Source organism: Dromaius novaehollandiae, chromosome 2, assembly GCF_036370855.1.
Source record: "Dromaius novaehollandiae isolate bDroNov1 chromosome 2, bDroNov1.hap1, whole genome shotgun sequence".
Taxonomy (NCBI): Eukaryota; Metazoa; Chordata; class Aves; order Casuariiformes; family Dromaiidae; genus Dromaius; species Dromaius novaehollandiae.
In genome coordinates, this window is record NC_088099.1 from 167,871,771 (window position 1) to 167,893,810 (window position 22,040).

Genomic DNA, 22,040 nt, shown 5'->3' on the forward strand with positions numbered 1-22,040 from the left:
AGGGTAAAAATTGCCTGTCTTTACTGATGATTTTCCCTTTAAGCACCATGCAAGATACTTTTCTTCCCTTTCAAAATAATCCTTATTGCTTATAAAGCAACTTCCACTGGAAGATACTAAATCACTTTAAAGAAAACTTAATGCTCAAGATCCCTTCATGGTGGGTCCCATCTTGTCCCCTCTGTTTGCCTTCTGGAGAGCTCAACAGCTATTTCCTTCCAACCAGCCGACCCAGAAGCAAAATTGAAAATGAGTTAAATAGAATACTGTTTACTGTGAAATGCAGTCACAAAATGACACTTTTGCCTATGCAGTAAAAAGAATATCTGGGAAGAGGCTTCCTGAAGTGAATGCAAAGTAATTCTGATATATTTCAGTATCATTTCAATGCAACTTGCAGACTAACGCCTCCATTCTTGTTGCTGCTACCATGGATGTTTCAAGCTGCTGTGCCTGAAGTGCCATACCACACGTTGACACAGTAGACTAAAATAACACTTTATTGTGCCCAGCTTCTGTTAAACAGCTACAATATCAAAGGCTTCCTCAGAGCAAAATGATCCAGGACAGAAAATGGTATAAAGGTAAAAATGACATAGACAAAAGATAGGGCCAAAATGAAGGAAAATAAATGCATAGTTGTATAGGCCAATAGTAAAAGGAGAGATGGTCCCCGCACAGTGCCCGTATGCAAGGACAGGGCTCCACATCATGACTTTCTCTTCCCACCACCATTTTGAGGTAGGGCCATGCTCTTACCCATGGTCATCAGAGCATGGTAAGAGCAAAAATATTTGCTAATGGGGTGTGAAGTGCCAGTTAGGAGAAACGGGGTGATGTTTCAGAGAAACCTCTGTACAGGAGAGATGATGACTGCTTGCAATGCAAGGCCAAGGAGCTTCTTTCCCCCCCACCCCTTTACAGCCCCAGCCGGAGGACACAGACAAGACTGGCCAAGGCGCCCACAGCTATCAGAGTGTAGCTGGTTTTCACACTGCTGGCCCCACTGATGTTGCACAGGGAAGTCTCGCAGCAGCTGGTAGCAACGCCTGCTACACCAATATTCAGATTTATCGATGGACAAAATGCAGAACACTTCTTGGTAATACGCTGACTGCGGTCATTACCTGAACAGGGGGGAGAGAGAGAACAGAGAGAAATTCATCATTTTGTCTTACATATTTTTTACAAACAGCAGTGATAGACTGGCTGAGCAATACTCCAGTGGGGAATACGTTGTTCTGTACTTAATGACTATTGGTTTTCCCTTGGACTTTGGCACATTCCACCTTTATCTGTATATGTGCGACCTATGGAGAGCCTTGCATGTCCATCTAGCCCAACAGACTTCCTAACAACACTAGCCTCCCTCTAGCACCTCATGCATGATAACTAGAAATAGACCCCAAGCTCAAAGCTTTGAACAGCTGAAGAGACCATCTCCAGACCTCAGGAGTCTTCTGCTGTTTTGGGCCAGCTAGGTGCAACCTGAGATAGGGATTTGGAGAACTGAAGCCTTTGCACAGTGCAAGGTTGCAAGACTTCATTGCTACCATGCCTTGGGGTTGCTCCCACCACGATACCTGGTCCCCTCAAATGCCATCAGTTCGTGAACGTACATGTGAACTTGCAGATGAAACAAGGGGTATGTGCAGAGAAATCCTCTCTTTCAATGATTCACCCTCCTAAGCGCAGCTTAATGATCAATGCAGTGGTGTAACAATGTATTGTGACAGAGAGGGGTTACATGGAGTTTCCACTTGCTGCAATATTTGCTTTCCGTGCACTGTGATCCTTATTAATTCTTCCTCCACACCTCATGGTGGGAGGGTGTTCTGCATTCGGCATAACCAGAAACCCTCTTCTCATCAGAGCCTTAGAAAAGCTTTGCACTTACCAAGCCCAGTGGAAGAATAAGTTGTGAGACAGTACTTCTCCTGATCAGAACACGTGGTTATACTGAGACACTGCATGTTGGAAGTTGCATCTTTGCATGTGAAACATGTCAGGGAGAAAGCTGCAAAAGAGCCACACGACACCCATCAGTCACCTCTAGAAACGCTGCTAGAAACACAAAACTGGCAATGCTGGTCCAGACCAAGGACCTGTCTATTCCAGTGACCGCAAACAGGCACACAAAGAAGTATAAGACCAGGGCAGGAGTGTGTGAAATTCATCCCCAAGAACTTTCCTGGACCCAAATTACTTTAAGCTCGGATTCCTGACCTGATGTGGTTTGCTTATTTATAGTAACTGCAAGGGACCTTTCTTCTGAATACTTACCTAGTCTCCCTTGAGTCCATTTAAAGTTCTGTCATCCCCAGTGTGCTTTTGGAATGACTTCCTCCAGTCTACTACCACTTGCAGCATGAAGGTCCTTTGGTTTCTTTCCAGCCTGGCTCCTCCTATCCTAGCTTGCTGGCCACTAGTTCTTATACTGAAAGAGACCAGCTGGTTCCTATCCATGCTCTATCACATCCTCTTCGAGTCATTTCTTTTCCAAACTGAAGACCCCTGGCCTGCACATCTTTTCTCAGAGCACACAAATCAACAGCGAATTCTTTTAAAAAAAATTGAATATAAAGAAGAAGAGAAAGACCTGAGAGTAACTACGTTGGCTGTACTGGACATGATTTTTGTTGCTGAACACCCCTACATGTAGCTCAAGTGAGGGACAAGTGATGTAGCTCTGCATCTCTATGTTGCCATGGAAGACTGGATGCTTATGTTTGCCTGTTTCATTTTCAGAGCTCTCATGCTGGGAGACAAACCAGAACGTGTAGAAGGCAGGACTCTGCAAACGAGCCCCTCAGCTGTAACATGCTATTTTTTATGGCCATCCATGGGAGAAGATTGCCTAACGCTTTAAAATGCATGCATCTCTAACACCATGCATCTGCAAAGCACTGGGCTTGTATGGATGAATGAAAACAGCCTGCACTCAAGTGAGCTAAAACAGTCATTCATAGCAAAGAGATCCTTGGGGTGGGTTTCTTTGCATAAGGGGAGTTTCCTACTCATCTGTTTATCTGCACAAACACTCCTGCAGTAATGTCATCCACTGGAGATTAGACACATTCTTCTCATTTCCAAGCTCTCCTTATCTGTGGCCAGTTAATATCCATCTTATTCCTGTACCGGCACTGTTCTTTAGCTTCTTCTCCCTTGCTCTTCTCCCTTGCCCAAGATTTTTTGCCCTCATTGGTGCCTTTACCAGGAATGTCCATACCTCCTTTCAGCCCTTGTTTGACATTAGACACGCTCATCTAGCCCAAACAGGCCCTCCACTCCCCAGCATCCTACAAGCCCAGACATGACCAAAGTGACCAGAGTGTATACTGAATTCAGAGAAAGCCACAACAATTCCTTTTAGGATAAAATCCTTCCTCCTTTTCTGTGGAAACTCCCTCCTGTTCCCACGGCAGCTGCAGAGTGTATCCATCCTTTCCATGGCCGTGCAGCACTGACCTTTACTTTCCTCTTGTGGTCTCTTGTCCTCACAGATCCTACTCTCCTTCTATTATCTCCTGACGAGGAGTAACTAGCAAAGGTCACAGAGACCAGGTGACTGGGCTGGCAGTGACTCAAATACTGTCTCCTGTTTCTCCCATTTTCGACACCCTTAATATTTCAACAGCCTTTGACTTGGCACCCAGCTGTCTCTGACTTGGTGATATGAATATTGTGACTTGCTTCCTGCCTTCGTCATGGTCATTTCCAGACCCTCTTGGCTGTCCTGCCTGGCTCCTGTGTCCAGTATTATCCTGACACTGCAGGCTACATGTGTTTTTAGTCTGGGACCCTTCTTAGGCTATTCTCCATCTTTATGGCATCCTCACACAAAGTTGTGTCACCTTATTCTCTACTCTTGTGCAAACCCCACAGAGCAACATCTCTCCTCCACCCTACCAGAAACCACCCTCTTGTCCCAGAGTAACCCCTACGCTGGAGCGCACTCCCCAAACAGGGTTTTCCAGACATGTAACTCACTTTAATCCTAAAGTTAAATTAATGCAACATCTTTAATAAAGCCCATTCTTGGCAAAACTTCCTGAATTTATGCAGGAAAGAGTGGAACTTGTTGGATGCCCTAGTCCTGTTTCATCCCAGCTTCCCAAAGCTGCTTGTTTAGGAGTCTGGTTGCCCTGGGACCCTTCTGGTCAGGGGAGCTGGCAGAGACCTGCAGGGTTTATTTTGCCAATCTCCTTTTGTGCTTCGGAGGCTTCTCTTTTTCTCATCATTGGCTACAGAGGACTTTGGAGGCATGTGGGCTCCTAACCTAGTAGCTCAGTTAAGAGCCTCGAGTCAAGCAGGAAAGTTTTGATCCTCATCGTTGTCAAATACATAAGGTAAGTGTTTCAGTGTGAAAATGGGGGGAAAGAATAGTTTTCTCTCTTCTGCTAAGTTCAAGAATTGTTCATGCTATCGAAAACGATTTCCGATTTTGTTGTTGCTATTGAGGCATTTATTGCGATGAGAGTGGAGTGGTGAAGGGTTACAATACTACTTTCACCGTGTTCCCTACTCAAGATGCAAAACCTGGGGTTAAACCAGGCTGTCTTTGAAGGTCTCCTGTCTACATCCAGAAAGACCTCTAATCTGTTTGGAAAGGAAACCCACGAGGAGCATTTTCATGTAATTCCAGCCACTCACATAAATGACTTAAGTGCGGAAAGCATTAGCAAGTGCAAACACCAGTAGATGCAGGATTAAAATCAGACAGGTTCAGGATTAATTGGAACAGCCACCAGCCTTCTGGCTAGACTGCACAGCAAAGTGGTGCTATGTATGTGTCAATTTTCACTGCCTCTTTTAGTAAGTTTGCTGTCTCATTACGTGATTTTTTTTTAAATGTGATTACAGTTGATAAGCTGCTGGAAAGGATCCTTTTATTGCCCTCCACTTTTCACCCCCATTAAGCACAATGATTTAGCACATGCTGAGTTCAAAGTCTGTGAAATCGTATTGGCTTCAGTGAGAACATTCACAACCCCAAATTAAGTATGAGCGTAAGTGCTCTGCCAGACCAGAACCAGGATGGCCAGTAGTTTGCAGGTAAAACCCTACAGTGGAACTGAGAAATATTCAGTTTGCAATAAGTTAAAGGCCTCAAAGCAGAGGGAAAGAGATGTTCCCACGGAATAGTGAGAGGGGTATTCAGAGCTGTGCTCGATGTTCCTTGCCTGACCCCCGCCCTGTTCAAACAGGGCATCTTCCTTCGGCACAGGCAGTGGTCCTTGGCAGACCCCAACATGGTAGGGTTCACAGTGCTGGTTCCCAGCACATCTTTCCCAAAACACACAGCCAATTTCCAGAATGAGAACAGGATTCTTTGCGTCTCCACCTCAGGCCAGGAATCAAAATCAATATATAGCAGATAATAATCAGAATAGCATCTCCTGGTGGACATGGCCATCTTTACCAAGGTACTTAATTAGGGTTTCTAAATGCAACCAGTAACAAAACAAGGGGGAAAAAACAGTTAAAATAATAGCCTGTAGCTGTATGTCAAATTTACAGCCTTACTGCAGATATTTCCCCTTCCTAATCCATCTCAGGAAAACCCTTAACTAACTTCACTTCTCACGTAGCTGGTCTAGGGCTCTCAGGGCTCTCAGCTCCTAATGCTGAGCCACTCCCAGGGCTGCGATGGGAGTGGAAGAGTCAGGTGAGGTGGGTCTCCCATCTCCCACCTCAGCTGCTCAGCACCCTTCCAGCTCCTCCCGGTGCAGAAAAGTCCCCCTCCTTGAAGAGACATTTGATACAAGAAAAGGGCCAGCTATTTCTTACTCAGATGGCTGGAATATTCACCAGGGCATTGCCGTTCCTGCTGCAAAGCCCCCTCGTCACCCTGCAGTAGCAAAGACCTGCCCTGACTCTAGGGTCGTGTTAGCGCGAGGGGATCCTTGGAGACTCACCACGCTCCGTGCTCAGGGCTATGACCAGGACAGCAAGAAGAAAAGCCTTCATCCTTTATAGGTCTTTGCAGCCTCCAAATCAGGCAGGACTCACCCAGGGCAGTTTTTATAGCTCTGCAGTGTTTGCTTTGATGATACGATAATAACTATAGTGTTGCAGTGTCAGATGGTGGGTGATTAAGACTAGCGTGTCACCGCCTGTATGTGGAAGGATGCCTTGCTGGAAATCTGAACGGGCGTCTACTTTCCCAAGTTCTTTTTCTTGGTGTTTCACAATGTGCTTGTTCCTCCGGTGCATGTATGCAACAGTTTCTAATTCTGGATAAGGGGAAGAAGAGCAAAACACAAAATCAAAACACTGTGTCCACGTGGGAAGAGAAAGGCTTTCCTTTCCAGACTAGCTTGGATCTCAGAGCAGGCTGCATCTTGAGAATCCCATCCTTGCACACTGTTTTAATGCATATGGAAACTGCTTGAATTTAAAATTGAAATTGGGATTGAAACTTATTCCAAAATGTCTCCCAGGATTGTGAATGTGAAGATCAGAAGAGTAATCTCTCTTTCCACTGCGTTTCATTGGGGACCAGATATAATTTTCTGTGGGCCTTTTTGAAACTGCAGTTCAAAATCCTAAATGATTTTCTTCAAAAACTGGATATTTTATATTCAGGAAAATGTTATCTTATTGGAAAATAAATTCCACTGGGCAACAAAAATGGCCGTTTAAATTAAAAAAGAAAAATAAAACCCCTCCCAAGCACATTGAACAAGCTATGATTTTTTTTTTTTTTTTTTTTTTACAAGTTACAAAACCAGAAGGTCTTTAAAAAAGTAAATGGCAGGGAGGGGAAAAAAAAGCAGTTAAAGCATGGAGAATAAGGGAGTGCCCAACCAAGATTCTCAACTTATTAGTTCTTCAGAAAAAAAAAGAAAATACACATATATATATAGCCAGCCAAAATTATGTGAAATACCAGATAGGAGTAGTCAGCTGGGTTTCCTTATGGTGCTCTTTTTCCCTCCTTTTTTATTGTGTTTGTTCCTATCTCCCTGTATGAAATCAGAATTGTTCTCATCTTCTTTTAATCATTTTTTGCTTTTTCCTCCCACCATTGTCTTTCTGCCATCTAATCATGGGGATGGAGGCGCAGTCCCAGAAATGATCCAACTGGATCTCTTTCACATGGCACTCCAGGCTGTAGGAGCAACCTGCGTATCCCGGGTCTTTGCCAGTGACTCTGCCCCATGCTGCTCTCCATCTGGTTTATTTCTCCCTCTGAACATTTCTCAGATTCCCCTCTCCCATTAAATATTTGGGATCCCAGCTATTATCCACCTGCAGTCATCACCTCACTTAAAAGGCATGCCCAGTGCTTTGGGTGATGTAACTCTTTCCATCACCCTTAAATTGGATGTAAAAATATTGTTAATATAGAAACTTGTGTGACTAAGGTACGGAAGTCTCTGCTTTCTCAATAGGTAGAGCATGAAACTCAGATGGAGCAGAGGTGGCAATTAACCAAGGAAGCTCAAAGGAGGAATAGTTTGGCCTTTATGCCTCTGTAAGATACCAGGCAGGAGGAAGGCAGAACCTGGCACCCTCTGTGCCAACAAATGCAAACCTCTCTTCCTCGCAAAATATTTTGTTTTCTCCAGTAGAGATTTCGTGGGTCCTTATTGATAAATCAACTTTTATTGCTGACTGTTTCAGGTAATAGCAGAAAAGGAGGCTCCAGTCACAAGGCAATGCCATTCTCCAGCCTGTACATTGCTCTGCAGAGGCAGCCCACATTCAGATTTATTTCAGCCAACAGCATCCATTATCGGGTACAGAAATAGCAGCTCAGCCAGGCACTTTATTTTTTTCTTTTCTTCCTTGCAGCCTCATCCAAGTGAAAACTAAAATATCTCTTGTCTCCTGCAAGCTGCTGAGATTTTGAGATTGCAGTCCTGTATTTCTTAAAGGAGTTATTGAAGGTTTTCAGACAATCAGGATTTTCTATTAGATTGTCCTGCACAGTCCCAACTGGTCCCATATGCCCCTCTGATGTTAATGTGATCTTTGCTTCTCATCCATACCAGGTGAGATAAATTGAAAAGAATGTAGGGGGGGCAGAAAGGACGCAGATGATTAGGAGACTAGAGGGACCAAGGCAAAGGAAAAGATAATATCACAGTTTACAAGCACTGGGCAGTTATGAACTTCAAGGAGAAGATTAAGTAAGGAGGTAACAAGGAATTGAACTTGGGGGGGAAATGGAAAGACTTATTTCCCTTGATGAAATTGCTGAGCTGAGAAGGACGGAGCGTATTTTGCTCTTGTTTTTCTGAACCTGGTTGAAAATGCCATATGGAAAGGATGAATAATTTCTTTATTTTGATGAAAACATGTATTTTTCATGAAATAAAAGCTGAAATTTAAAATGAACTGTGCTGCTTAATTCAAGTATTGTTTTTACCAAGAATAGATTTACCAGCTGGCCAAAAACTTTGAGAATCATTTCAGAAATAACTGTGATCAACCTGTAGAAAAAGTGGTGGGAAAACTGGTTAATGAGAAGTACAAGAAGCCAAGCTTCTTTTAGACCCCTCAGAACAGAAATGGCATCAACCCTCACGTTCTTCAGCTGGTTCATCTTGTGTTTTCAATAAAAGCTAGGTTACCTTCCTTGCCCGGGAATTAGATCTTTGCAGGTTGTTTAAACAAAATCTCGTCTTCACAGCCATCAGCCAGGGCTGTGGTTTACCCCCAGTTGCACAGAAATGCACAAACTTTGCAGCCTGTCTTAAGCACTGGTGGAGCAGGACTTCTTGCAAACTTCTTGGGACTGCAAACATGGGGGTTTCTCCCCAATGCAAGTTCTGCACAAGCCCTCCCAGAGCACTTGTACACCACTTAGCTAGGAATTACTCATCCCTTCACCTCCAAGAGTGCATGCCCTTTCCCCAGCGTTGCCAAATAACCCATAAGTTCCTCCAAGAGGGGCTCTCCACCCTGCCTCCCCCTTCCCACACCTGGAAATGCAGGAGTGACTGAAGAAGGTCAAGGAGAAGAGACCTCCCCCACACACACACCCCGGGCCAGAGATGCCCACCTCTTCTTCCAGGCACTTTCTGCCCATTTTTCCCCTCCTTCAGGGAAATTGTGAGCAGTTGCTCAGGCAGCCTCTCCCCGAGCAGCCAAGGAGGTCCCCTCTCTGCAGGAAGGGCTCCAGCAGTGCTGTTCTGGCATCCTGGGAAGGACCATTGCCTATTTTAAAAGCTGAAATGACCCAACCAACAGAGCGCCCATTAGGAATTTGCAGCACAGCCAGGAATGCAACCAACACCTGCAAAAAGCCCGCTCCCATGTGTTAGTACTTACGAAACAACTCTCTGCTGCTGCGAGTACCAACTTGTGCTGGGAACTGCGCAAACGTCTTGACCTTTCCAGATTGACACCTTCATTCATTAGCCCTGAGTGATCAGGCTTAACATCTGGCTTAAAAAGTATCTGTTTTGAGCTGCTGGATACAACTGACTCAATGGATAAATGCAGCTAGGAGAAGACTCTGAGATGCTAATAGAAAGAGAAATTTAGTTGTGAAGTAGAGACTCAAACTGCAGCCCTTTCTGGCAGGCCTTTTTTCCAGGGTAAGCTTAGTGTAGATGTAACAAATACACACCGGAATAACATAAATCTTTATTTTATTTGGCTATTGTCACACACATGCTATCAAAAGAGCTTTCCCAGGGGAAAATTAATACAAAACAACAAATCGTACAGCGGAAGAAAAATAGAAGCCACACTGTTGTGCCTTTCTGTGGATAGGATCTGAAGCAATGTCTCGGAAAAAATGGGGTGGCGTTAACTCCAGTGGAAACATTTGATACACAACATGTTGGTTTCTCATTTGGGGAAGAACACTTAGGTTCTCAGAATATCAAATCCTCTCCCCCCACCCTGGCCTCATCACAGTCCTGCCCTGATGACACAGATAAAACTGGCCACAATTCCCAGTACCATCACAGCATAGCTGATTTTCACACTGTTGGCACCACTGAAATTGCAGAGGGAAGTGCTGCAGCATTTGGTGGAGATGGATGCCACACCGAAGTTCAGATTTGTCTCAGGACAGTCTGCAACACATTTCTTGGTGATGCGGTATCCTGTGTCCTTGCCTGCATTGAGGACAGACAAGAAAGGAGAGCCGTTATTTAAGGTTCCCCCGCAAGTCATGACCAGAGGGCAGTGGGAGTACGTATATTACACTACACTTAATTTGCAATGCCACATTAACAGGAATCGGGAGATTGGATGAGCTCTGGGTGGATGTTCACACAACATGGATCAAATGTGTGACACCAGGAAGTCCTAGCTGAAGGAATTGCCAGTAACCCGCACTGTGCCTCAAGTAGGACAGCAAGATTTCACTGTCACTGTGTCTTTGCTTTCTAGAGTCACATTCCTATGGTCGTGAAGACCAGTTCTTTCCTGTGTCACAAACTGTGACCTCTGAGACCAAGCAACAGGATCTGGTCATGGAAATCCATCTACCACAGTGAGTCCTGCGACAAGGTGATGAGAAACGCATCCCACACGACAGATCACAGGGCACCGCTGAGGGATAAGCTCACTCCGTGTGTTGTGATCCTCAACCCTGAGTGATCATTAATCCTTTCCAAAGAACCCAGTTAGTACCCCTAAAAAAGCTATTACCCATCAAAGTCCTTAGGAAGAAAAAAGTTGTGATACTGCTACTCACCAAGTCCAGCAGAGCTGTATGTTGTCATACAGTATTTCTCATTATCGTCACACTTGTATGTTTTAAGACAGTTCCAGTTGGAGTGTTCGTTTTCACATATATAGCAAAAAAGTGAGGAAGCTGGCAAGAACGCATATGACACGTTAGTCATTTCTAGCAATGCCCTGCTGGGAAGAAAGTGTCAAAAGCTATGTCCCTTTTTGGATAACACAAGGTGAAAAGTATTTTTAAAACAATTTTTCATAAAAAGTGAAATAAAAGGCTGGTTTGTGATTAATGAAGCTGAGAAAGCAAACAAACAGAACAAACAGATTTTTTTTCTACTTGAGATTTTGGGTGTTTAAATATGAAAATACATTTTTCAGCCTGAGCAGCACTCTCAGGTGACCTTTCCTTTAGACTGAGCTCCATCTCTGTCTGGGCCACACTGGCCCTGCTGACAGTCATCCTGCAAAAGCAAAGCTTGCTACCTGCCCAGCCACGTCTAGTATTGTTTCATCAAGGCAAGGATAAACTCTTCTCATGTGAGAGCTTAGATTTTAGCATTTTCATGTCAGAGTGGATCTGCAAAGGACTGTACAGACATGAATTAATTAAATCCTATGACACCCCAGTGAGCTAAATTACTGAGCATAGAGTCACATTAAAGGGAGTTCCTTGGGAAAAGTTGCTCTGGACAACAGAAGGATTATTCCTATCACTGCCTGGAAAAACATGTCTTCAGTCATCTTACTAGCAGGGCTAAGCCAGGGCTATTCCAAAGCCATAAGAAGATATGATATGTATTTATGGACAAAAATGAAGTTGTAAATTGAGTCAAACTTCCAGGCTGAACAGCTCTTGGCCAAGCAAGAAACAGACAGAACATTGTCTCATTCCCTGGAGGTGGATTCACACTTCATGGAATCTGTTTCCCTCATGTTCAGAGACCCATGAATGTTCCTCATTTTTTTAGCAGAGCTAACAGAGGCAACCGAACAGCTTTGGGGCAGCCTGCTCTACTGCCAGCACTGATGGAAAGCTCCTGGTCAAAGCTGACCAAATTAGAACCTGGGGAGGGTCCTCAGTTCAACTGAAATTTCCCTGATTCGATTCCTCCTGGCTTTCTTAACCCAGGAAGATTTTCATTTCTGTGTAGAGAGGTCCATTTCATTTGAATTCAAGCCTGTTTTTAACAAACCACCCTTTGGCCAAAACAGGAATCTCCTCCCAGGGATTCTCTAAAGCCCAGTTGATCAATTGATTCACATTCATGCCTGGAGTTGAACCTGCCCACGACACTTGGTTGGACAATTTCAGAAGCAGTTTTAAAAGAAAATTAAAAGTCATCTTAGGCCCTAACTACCCCAAGGGATACGCAGGTAGGAGAAGAGTAGGCTGCCCCTCTCCTCTGTGCGGAGCTCAGGTGCCCGGGGTACAGGTCTGGAGTCTGCTCTGGGTCCCAACGTCTTGCCATATGAGTGACTGTCTTGCTCTGGAGCCTGCGCATATGTTTTTTTCTCATGCCAGGTGTTACAAATGTGAATGTTCTCCATAACAGCAGATAAAATCACTCTTGATGCTTCCTGTTTTTAACTTCCCTTTAATTGACTATTAGCGCTTGCTGCTCCTCCACCATTCAGATGAGTTAAGCCTTTCACCCCTCTCTCTGGAGGTCTCCAAGCTGTGGGCAGCTGCTCTTTGGCAGACCATGCCAGAGCAATCCCATACACACTGCCCAGCAGTGTCTTACTGCAGTCTCTGTAGCCCTCCCTGATCTGTTTCTATGCAAAATCTGACATAAATCATTCAAACCACTTCCTGCTACAGGTGGAGCCGAGACCCCAGCATGTGTGCAAGAGCAACTGAAATGCACTTAAGTGATCTCTGCCACTGACTGATGCAAGGAAAATTCCTCCCAATCAGGAAACAATAACAGCTTAAACCACCATAGTTGTTGCAAAATCATTGCCTGCATCTGGCCCCCACCCTACATTAGCTCTAGTTTTGCAACTGCAGCCAGAAATAGCACTACTGATACAAACAGGCTTTCAACATTCTTTAGGATTGCAAACATGCACGCAGAGCCATTGGTGGGATCCTAGGCTGGACAGATCCTTAGCCTGGTCTAGTGAAGCCATGCCTAGTGTACGAGCTTCAGGAGTTAAAGCTGGATGTGCTCATTGCCATACAGAGCCCTCTTGGGAAGCTCTCTGCTTGGAAAGCTCTGCTGTGGTTCTGCTTTGTGAGACTTCCTGGAAAATCTTCTATAGTATTGAGGTTTTCATTTGGGTTTTTGGTTGAATTTGAAAGAGTTTTTTTTTTTTTTTTTTAATTGCTGGGTAGAGACTCACTCTTCAGATGTGCTGGACTGTGTTGGTGTGCTCAGTCCCTTGCAAAACCCCCAAAATTTTTGGAAGTTTTGTTATTATAATTATTTGCAAGAAATGCGCTCTGAGAAGCGCTGCATGCCCTCGAGCAGAGGTTCCAGGAATGCAGAAGGAATAAAAGATCCCTTTGAGAAACATCTGAATGGGTTACCCAACACCAGCCATGTCCTTTAAGGCTCCCCCCTCATCTCCTTTCTTCTCTCCCTGCCCTACTCCATGATGCCCCTCACAGCTGGCTGGAGGAGAACGGGGGCTTTATTCCTCAGTCAGAAGATATCACTGTGACCTACTAGTCACTTCCAGCACAATGCAGCACATGGTAATGACTGTCTGACCCACTCTTTCGAAAGCCCCTCAGTTCTGATTTCAGCATTACCAGTGCTGGGGACTTGCTGCAATCATTAGCTAGCTGGGCTTGTGACTAAAGCGAGCTCCTCCAGCTCAGCTCACCGTCTTCTTCTATGTCTCAGGGCTTAGGTGAGGAAGACACCCTTTGCAGGCTTCTGCTTCTCACTGGGATATTTCTAGGCAATTATCTAGTCATACCTGCTCCTCCTTTAGGGAAAGGCTGAGCAGGAGCAGTCCACCCCGCTCAGGCATGCTTGCTTGCCCACCTCCGCAGGTCCTGGCTGTTCTCCAGCACTTCCAACCCCACGCGTGGCTGGCTCCAAAACTGAGCAGCGCATGGTAGTAGGGATCATGCCAGCATCAGACACATAAATCATACAACATGTCTCTTAGGTCTCCCTGGTAAAACAGCTAGCAATATCTATGTCCTTCCTCGCTACAGCATTGCATTGCTTGCCCTGATCTCCAGACATCTTTCCGTTAGTATTTTCCAGTGGTTTGTGTTGTTTGTTTCTGTATTAAAAATATTTTTTTGTCTTAGCATGACTGCTGGTCTCCCAGTGTTGGGATGACCTGCAAATTATTCTATACTTTCTTCCATTTCCCTTATAGAAGCTCTCAGGGGCTCATGGCCAAGCACAACTCATTGAGTTCCATTACAAACACACTAATTCCCAGACATTTAAACAAATTCTTCAGACCTGTGAGCAAAGAGCATTAGTCTTTCAAATATCTGCCAGCAATCTGAATTCTTAATTGCAATGTCATTGTGGAATATGAAGTGAAACACTTAAAGAAGATGAGGTATCAGCACCAGTCCTGTTATTTTTATCAACAACAGCAGCAGTTTCTTTCAGGAACAGAAAGAAAATCAAAGACAAAACTGTGAGCCCAGCTAAACTGTTTGACTCTTAGCATTTTTCAGTTCACATGTGAGTGGTTGGAGCTTGGTACTCCAGAGCGCCAAAGAAAACAGAAGGGTGAGCTCATCTTCTCTGGGTTAGGAGCTCCTTGTTATACTCATCCAGAAGCTAAGACTCAACAACATTTAATATTAGTTGAAGCAAGTGATGCCAAAGGAAAATTGTACATCAGGACTGCAGCAAAAGCTGTCAAGTCTATTCATCCCTGTCTTCTCGCTACCTTCTCTCCCGGTATTTTCATCCCCTTGGTCTAGGCTTCTGCAGCCTCCTTAGTTCCTTACCTTGCTCAACACACAGGACTGCAGCCAGCAGCACGATGAGAAAAGCCTTCATGGTTGTTGTGCCCTCAGAGCCTGCACAGTGTGGGATGTTGCACCATGGATAGATTTTATACTGGGACCACACTTGCTTTGATTACAGCAATTTAAGTTTTGGGGAGTGACGGGACATAACACGGGATCAGTTGCTGGGTGTGTTTGTGCGTAGGAACTAACCTATTAAGGGGCTTCAGGTAGCAATTTTTTCTACCTCTCATTTAGAGCCAATCTTTTTTTCCAGGACCTACTCCTGCTGGCCACATCTGCATTGCTAATGTCTGGAACAACTTGTCTGACTCAGACATGGGAGTCCCTTCGTAATCTATAGGGCTGACCTGTGAAACTTGGAGGAAAGCAGAGGCAGGTGTGCCAATCTGGGGTGGCTCCAAGCTTGCAAGATAGTAGGAGTCACCAGGCATCCCCTGTCCTTTCTCTCTGCCATAATATAATAGCTTTATATATGTAAAATTGGGAAGTGGGAGAGGAGACAAAAGAGAACATTTTCGCTGGATTGTCCAAAACCATTTAGAATTTTCTCACTTGTACCAAGAAAAACACTTTAAGCAGGAAAACAAAGAGCACTATTTGTGCCTGGGGACTGTCACTCAGAGGCTCTTATGGGCTAGACAGGGATGGGGTCCAATGCTTCTGTTTGCTTCTCTGTCACCCGGAAGCATCTGGAGTTTCCCAGCAACGAGGTTTATTGCTACCTGTGGCCCAGCTCTAAACCTGGTCAGGTTTTTCCAGTCCCCAATGACCTTTCCAGTCCTTCTGGGCTCCCTCCTTCTGCTCCCAGAATTACTTCATCACCTCCTGCCAGATCACCCAGGACGCAGCAAAGGTAGAAAATGCACGAAAAAGGCTACAGAAGTTAAACGGGAAATTAACAAAAGTGAAAATGGCTAAAAGCTGATGTCAAGGAAAGACCTAAGCAGACCAGGACGTTCAATGCTAGAGATAGAAATGACCAAGGGTAGCTCTGAAGCAAGGTTTATAAGGTCACAAACAGTGTGGAAGCAGAATAAAGAACATCCAATCGCTTGGTCTTTTCACAATATTGTCCCCCAAACGGCCAGTTCATAGGCTCTTCCTCCAATCACCTGCCAGCAGAATCATGGGCTGATGTCCCTGAGCCCAGCCCCTGTGACTGTCCATTTCAGTCATCCTTCCTCTGCCCAGTTCCTCCCTTTCTACAGCACTTTCAACCCCCAATGACTTCTGTCTTTGTCCATGCACAGGGCACGGTGGAGGGGATGAGCATCCAGTGTTCAAAGTCTTCCTCTCTGCTCTTTAGATGTGTCCTGACCTTGAGCATGAATCCTTAATCAACTTCACTGTTACCAAAAATGTAGGAGACCCACCTGGCAGCTAATGTAGCAATTAGACTTAGGAAATAATCTGTGAAAAAGCCCTAGTCTCTGAACAAGGCATTATATAAACACATGCATGAACGATATCAGGAAAGAAATAAGATCTGCTAGACCTTGGGGGAAAAGAGTTGGTAGAAGTCCACGTTTGTTTTATGTACAGTGGCCAGCCTCCACTCAGTCATGTGAGGTGAAAGAGAGAGGTCAGGAAAATGAAACTTCTTTCCCTCCCACCAAGAGTGCAGAAACGAAACTGAATTGTTGCACTGGATTCAACTTGGCGGCAACTGAGCTGAAAAATGCAGCTCCTCAGTAGGGAGAAAGGAACAACGTATGAATGCAGCCCAGAACAAGAAAAGAGAAAGGGTTTGAAATTAAAACAAATAAATGCACAGTAAATAAATGACACTGTTAAAGCGAAGTGCTGCTGAATAGAAAATCTGGAAGCGAGAAGTGGGCTATGGCAATTAGAAATGTGAGAAAGCATTTAAATAGTTTAGAGAGAGGGAAGGTTAATAATAGTAAACAAGATTAATATTTCACGCAGAACTGGAGAGGGAGAAGCAGGTAGCTGAGAAATAATGGGACAAAGAAAAGTAAATCAAAGGAAACAGAAAAACTTCGGGTGGGGGGAAATATATGGGCTCGGAGGGAAGGACTGGTGCTTCACCATTTCCCCTATGGTGGCATTAATTATCGCCGTGCAAATTGCAATGTGTTGTTATGCGTGGACACTGTTCAGGATTTAACCACAGCCCATCAAGGTTTAAGGAGCATTTGCAGAACAGCAATTCCTCAAATCCCAGTTTAACCAGCCACTCTAGTCAGACTCCAGGGTCTTCTGTGGGGCCCAAACAAGGAAGGCAGCTGGGGCATCATCTGGCACCTACCCCTGTGCCTGCAAAGGAGAAGCTTGCAAAGGCTTTGGGACACAGGCCAGGGTCTGGCCAGGCCCCAGAAAACACTATTCTTCTGCCCTCTTGGTATTGCAGTCACGCCCGGGGCCACCGCCAGAGCTCAAGGCTCAGACCAGGACCACGGTGGTGGAGCAGGGGGATGGGCATCTCTTGAAGCAAGGAGCAATTTTTCAGGCAAGGGAAGAAGAGGTCTGAAGAAGAGTGAGGGTGAAGCCAATTGGCAGAGAGGCAGCAGGAAAGCAGATGGTGTCAGGAGACTTTAGAGAACAGAGCACAGAGAAGGTGTTAAAACTGCTTTCTCAGGGACATCAAAAGAGAGAGAGGGTAGCAGAAGGGCTAATTTTGCTGCAGAAAGAGGGCCGGGTGGGTGTCAACCAGACCCTGTTGCAAAGAGTGTTTATAGTTAACAGAGGCTTGGAGCTTTAAGGAAGCAACCTTAACCCACTTTGAGCTTGGCAGTCGTCAGCGTGTGTTTGTGCCAGACCTTGGGAGTGCATTGTGCAAGGCCTGTCCCTTCTGTGTAATTGGAGCCAGACAAAGCGTGTTTTCAACCTGAGAGGGAGCAGCTACGTGAAACAAACTGCTGGGCCCAGAGACTTTTTAATATTAACCCCCCGACACCCCCTTTCCCACTTTCTTTTTCCCCCAGAAGGCAGCTCTAATGATGCTCTCAAGCAGCCCACCTCCGTGGTTCAGAGAGGAAAGTCTCCGTTTTGGTTCAGGATTGCAAATAGCAGCCAGAGAAAGGGGAAGCCATGGGAGAAGATGGGAAGCAAGCAGCAGTGGGTCATGCTCTTGGTGCTCCTCAGTCAGGCAGGAGGGCAGGCAGTCCATCCCAGCACAGGGCAGCACTGGTCTGGTCTGGCCCAGTCCTCTCCTCCCTCCTTGACAGGCCGGGGAGGGCTGGGTTGCTTCATCTGGCCGTGCAATGTTGGGGTTAGGTGAAGGAAGGGGGAAGATTGCAGGAAGCAATACCTCCTTCTACCCCGGGGAAAAGGGAAGACCTGCATGTGCTATTTTGTCTTTCCCTCCTCAGGACTGGCTGTTGCAGAAACCAGGCTCTCTTCGTCCCTTTCCCACAGTTCATCTGGATCTGTAGCTGACCTGGCAAGCTCCAAACAATGGAACAGAGCTCCTCATGTTGACCTGGTGAGAGACAAGAGACTCCCAAACCTCCAGCTAGGAAGGACAAGGGTAGCCCAGGCCCGTTGTGTCTCGCTGAAGCACAAGGCGGTCCATGTAGGCACCCATCTCAATGCCACAGCCATGATGGACCCCAGGAGCCTTGCCACCAGGAGTCACAACGGGTGAGGAGCCTGGCTCTAAGCCCGTCCTTTGAAGCCACAGCCACCAGCCAACTGGGGACCAAAACCATTTTATCACAATCCCTTAGCCTCCTAGGTCCTGAAAGATAATTCAGCCCCATCAGCTTGCAGGCTCCTGGGGAGACATCAAAGAGCACCATCATGCATGCGGTCAAGCAACGGGATTCACATCCCCACTAGTGTCCTAGCTGAAAGGCCAGGTCCATACTAGCTCACTGAACAGGGCACAAGCCCAGTCCCAACACCATCCTTGCTGTTGGACCATCAGCACAGATTTGGACAACTCCACCCAGCATTGTCCCAGACTTGGGACTACTCCTTGCAAGCAGTTTAGCTGTGGCCGCCCTGTTTGTAGAGGAAAGAGATTAGAGTTATGGATGTGAATCATTGTTCTTGACTCCAGAGCCAAGGTTTATTAGTCTGGCAGTGGTACCTTCGCAGCTGGGAGGAGACATATTAGAAGTCTGTGGGATCTGAAAGGGATAGGACAATGAAGAAGGAGATTGGGAGGAGGAAGAAAAGGCAGTCAAGAAAATCCCTGTATCCTTTTGGGATCCCCTGGAAGAGTTAGTTCTCCCCATGGAGGACACCACTGGTAACAACCGCATTAGGGGAAAAATGACCCTCACAGGTTTATTTAAGGTGCATTTATAAAACAGCTCAATCTGTAATGTCAAAGTCTGTCCTTCCCTCTTCACTGAAACTTGGAATTTCCACTTACTCCAGGTTCAGGCCTGCTGATCCTCTTTCACATGAGCAGTCAACATGCAAGCACTAAAATGGGGCCACCTCTTCTACAGCATGTTCATGCTGGTCCTAACAAGCGGGGCTGTGGTCTTTCTTTGGAGATTTTAGGTTGCAGCAAGTTTCTGAACCATGCCAACATGAACACTTACGAAAAGCAGATCTAAAGCTTCACTGCAGAAGATTTTGGACAGCCTCTCCAGGAAGAAAAGTAGGCAATATCTCCCATGTTTATTTTCTCAAATGTCTTTTTGATCCCTGTAGGTTTTTTTTATTATTATTATTAAACTTCAACATCCCGGAGTTATGTGTTGGTGCACCAAGCAGTCATTTGGAGCTGCCAGGTCAGCGTTAAGTAAGACAAACTCCTGTACAACAGAGCTGTGGTACCAGCTGGCCTTGTGGGAGCCTTTTGCAGCCATCTGCATGGACACCAAGAAAACCTTAATGTACTTTTTCATTTTGTTTTTGTAAGAAATACAATGTCCTATACCTACTTATTACAAAGGCTCCCTGCACAACATACCCCACACACACACACGCTCTGCCCTGAGATGTCACAGAAACATTCATGATTTCCAGAATCTCTCTCTTTTAAAAAAAGAACTTGCTTTAGAGTCTTGACTTATCCAATGTTTTCAAACGCTGGGTATAGCAGGCTTGGGAATGATCTTCTGCGGTGAAACCTTTTTAGCTGAAATTTCCAAGGTTAGGTGAAGCTGCAGCTGAAATGCAAAACTTAGTTTCACTCTAAAAGCTGTGACTGTTTCCACAGCCAACCTTTCTTCTATTCATTTTGGGGGGCCCTGGGTCTCAGGCCTAAACTGAGAGTGGAAAAACTCAGCACATGTGTGGGAAGATGAGAGTGCTCTGGTTTCTCTCCTGACTCACTCCCACTGACCCGACGTGACACGGTGTCAAAACTTGAGTTGCATGGCTAGAACAGACTCTTGAGCCAGCCCTCCTTGCATCTAGAAACTTGTCACACCTCAGGTAATAGCTATGCTGAAACCTCCGCAATGGCACCTACAAAGCCTGCCAAGGAGGACAAGGAGAGCGGACCTGTCCCTGGGAGGAGGACTCGGCTGTGAGTCCGTGGCATGTGGTGGAGTTGAGTATGAAGGAGAGATCTGGGCTGAAACCACCCCAGCCCAATGGGTGTGTTCAGCGAGGCAGAGAAACAAACAGGAGGGTATAGGGAATGAAATTGTATTCCTCACCGAGCAAGCAAGAGGGTATTTTCCCAGGAAGACTAGCCAAAAACACTGAGGCTGTGGGTTGCTGGGTTTTTTCTTTTCCAAGCACCTTTTGGGAAAGCAAGATATGCATTTGTGCTGATGGTTGGGCAGAGGGTGGGATAGACATCAGTCTGCCTTGCGAGCATCCCTATACACTGAAACCAATGCAAATAATACCAGGTTGTGGCTCTTCTCACCCACCGACCCTGCGGCTCATGGGGTTACCCTGAGAGCGGCTTGTGTGCCGTTGGGCAACCCCATCTGCAGCTCCTCGTGGGTCCAGCTCACCGGCCGCTCAGCACAAACACAGGCTTGAAAAGCTTGACCGTGACAGCCTGGGAGGGGCGTGGGAGCCAAAAGTCACCCACACTGATCTAGGGAGCAACAAACAAAGTGGTGAAACCACCCTGCATTTGCAGATAGCCTTGCACTTGCCAAGGTAGGAAAAACTCGCCCCAATCTGATTGCACACACAGGGGCTCACGAACGGCCAAGTACCAGGCTTTGACCCACGCTTATCCTGTAAAAACGTCAGTGAAAAAGACAACTGTGCCTTGAAAGGGTTTTGCAGGGCTTCACCAGCAGCAAAGACTCCCAGAGCCAAGGCGAATTGAGGCTTGAGCAAGGAAAGACATACTCAAAGTCACAGGCTTGAGAGAGCGATGATTTTTGGTCCTCAGCCTGCAGCAGCTGGAATCGCTGCTCCTGCAGGCTCCATTTTGCTACACAAACGCAGCCTTCACTGGAAGCTGCTGGAGGAGGAACTGGAGTGGGGTGGGGGAAAAAAGCCGGATCTTCCACAGGAAGGGGAGCTTTCCTTCCTTTGAAAAATAGGCCCAGGTAAATGCCTTCCCATTTCTGGGCTGTAAACACAGCACTTAGCACCGGGCCCTGGTTTTGCTCACAGCCTCTCTCTTCTGCCCTGAAGGAAAACCCACTTTCATTCAGTCTGAAAGGGATTTTGGATTAAGGAAGTGCCAACAGAAATGTCTCTGGGGTGAGCTCAGCTTCAGGATACCCATTCTGCAGGCAAAAAAACGCACACCCTCTCATCTAAGCAAGGCTTTTGCACAGGCTATGAAGGGAATCTCCTCCCCTCTTCTCCGTAATGGCCACAGTGCCAAGCACTGCCTTCTGGTGTCACCTCTGCACCCAAAACCCAGCCATGACATCTCCGGTGGCCCCATTCCCACTTTGGGACAGGCTCTGTCCATCCGCTCAGGGGAATGACTGCTGGAAGGTAACATCACTTTTCTTCACTTTCCCAGAGCCCAGGAGAAACACAGCTAGGAAAGGAAGGATGCAAGACGCTGTCCTGAGCAAGCAATCCTTGCACATGCTGCAGACAGGCATCTCTGCCATCAGATGTTTCTTCAGAAATGTTGGGCTCAGAACAGCTGAGATGCAGCCAGCAGAGCCGAGTTGAGGGATGGGTCTTGTCTCTCAAAACAGGAACTCCGACACAGGCCAGAGTTGTCCACCAAACCTCCAGTTTCAGCCCGTGCAACAAATGCTGTCCCAGACCAAGCCTAGGGAATAGCCCAGGCCAGTGACTCTTCCTGATGGGATGTCTGGATGTGGCTGCCTGTTTTGGGGATAAAAAGGGGTTAGTCATCCAGACACAAGTATGCCATATCCCATGGCCTCAGGGCCAGAGAACTGACCCTTTCCTGTTATTTACTAGTCTGGATGGAGCCGGACTCTCTCCCTGTAGCATTTAGCCTCAGGAGTTGGTTGCACCCGTTTGCTTCTTAGCATTCCCGACAGTGCTCGGAACACGATATTTAATGCAGGAAGTCTGAAGTGGGAGGTGAGATTATCTGTGGGTA

General features: G+C 46.1%; 2 protein-coding genes across 2 annotated transcripts; both read right to left on the bottom strand.

Annotated features, from left to right (window-relative positions):
* Positions 1-482: 482 nt before the first annotated feature.
* Positions 483-6,071, bottom strand: LOC112991300 (lymphocyte antigen 6E-like). The gene is made up of 3 exons (XM_026113689.2): positions 5,919-6,071; positions 1,898-2,017; positions 483-1,127 (listed from the first exon to the last, which is right to left on the bottom strand). Exons 1-3 carry the CDS (start codon positions 5,968-5,970, stop codon positions 919-921), a joined length of 381 nt encoding a protein of 126 aa, XP_025969474.2. The 5' UTR covers positions 5,971-6,071; the 3' UTR covers positions 483-918.
* Positions 6,072-9,588: 3,517 nt separating this feature from the next.
* On the bottom strand, positions 9,589-14,704 carry LOC112991310 (lymphocyte antigen 6E-like). The gene is made up of 3 exons (XM_026113703.2): positions 14,585-14,704; positions 10,664-10,783; positions 9,589-10,079 (listed from the first exon to the last, which is right to left on the bottom strand). The coding sequence occupies exons 1-3, from the start codon at positions 14,634-14,636 to the stop codon at positions 9,871-9,873; spliced, it is 381 nt and encodes a 126-aa protein (XP_025969488.2). The 5' UTR covers positions 14,637-14,704; the 3' UTR covers positions 9,589-9,870.
* Positions 14,705-22,040: the final 7,336 nt, after the last annotated feature.

What these genes read in the sequence shown, in the direction of transcription:
- LOC112991310 (XM_026113703.2), bottom strand. Translation starts at nt 14,636, where the DNA reads ATGAAGGCTTTTCTCATCGTGCTGCTGGCTGCAGTCCTGTGTGTTGAG. An exon ending in AGTCCTGTGTGTTGAGCAAG is followed by an intron (nt 10,784 to 14,584) that starts GTAAGGAACTAA and finishes CGTTCTTGCCAG; the next exon opens with CTTCCTCACTTTTTTGCTAT. An exon ending in ATACAGCTCTGCTGGACTTG is followed by an intron (nt 10,080 to 10,663) that starts GTGAGTAGCAGT and finishes TCCTCAATGCAG; the next exon opens with GCAAGGACACAGGATACCGC.
- LOC112991300 (XM_026113689.2), bottom strand. Translation starts at nt 5,970, where the DNA reads ATGAAGGCTTTTCTTCTTGCTGTCCTGGTCATAGCCCTGAGCACGGAG. An exon ending in AGCCCTGAGCACGGAGCGTG is followed by an intron (nt 2,018 to 5,918) that starts GTGAGTCTCCAA and finishes GCTCTTTTGCAG; the next exon opens with CTTTCTCCCTGACATGTTTC. An exon ending in TTATTCTTCCACTGGGCTTG is followed by an intron (nt 1,128 to 1,897) that starts GTAAGTGCAAAG and finishes CCCCCTGTTCAG; the next exon opens with GTAATGACCGCAGTCAGCGT.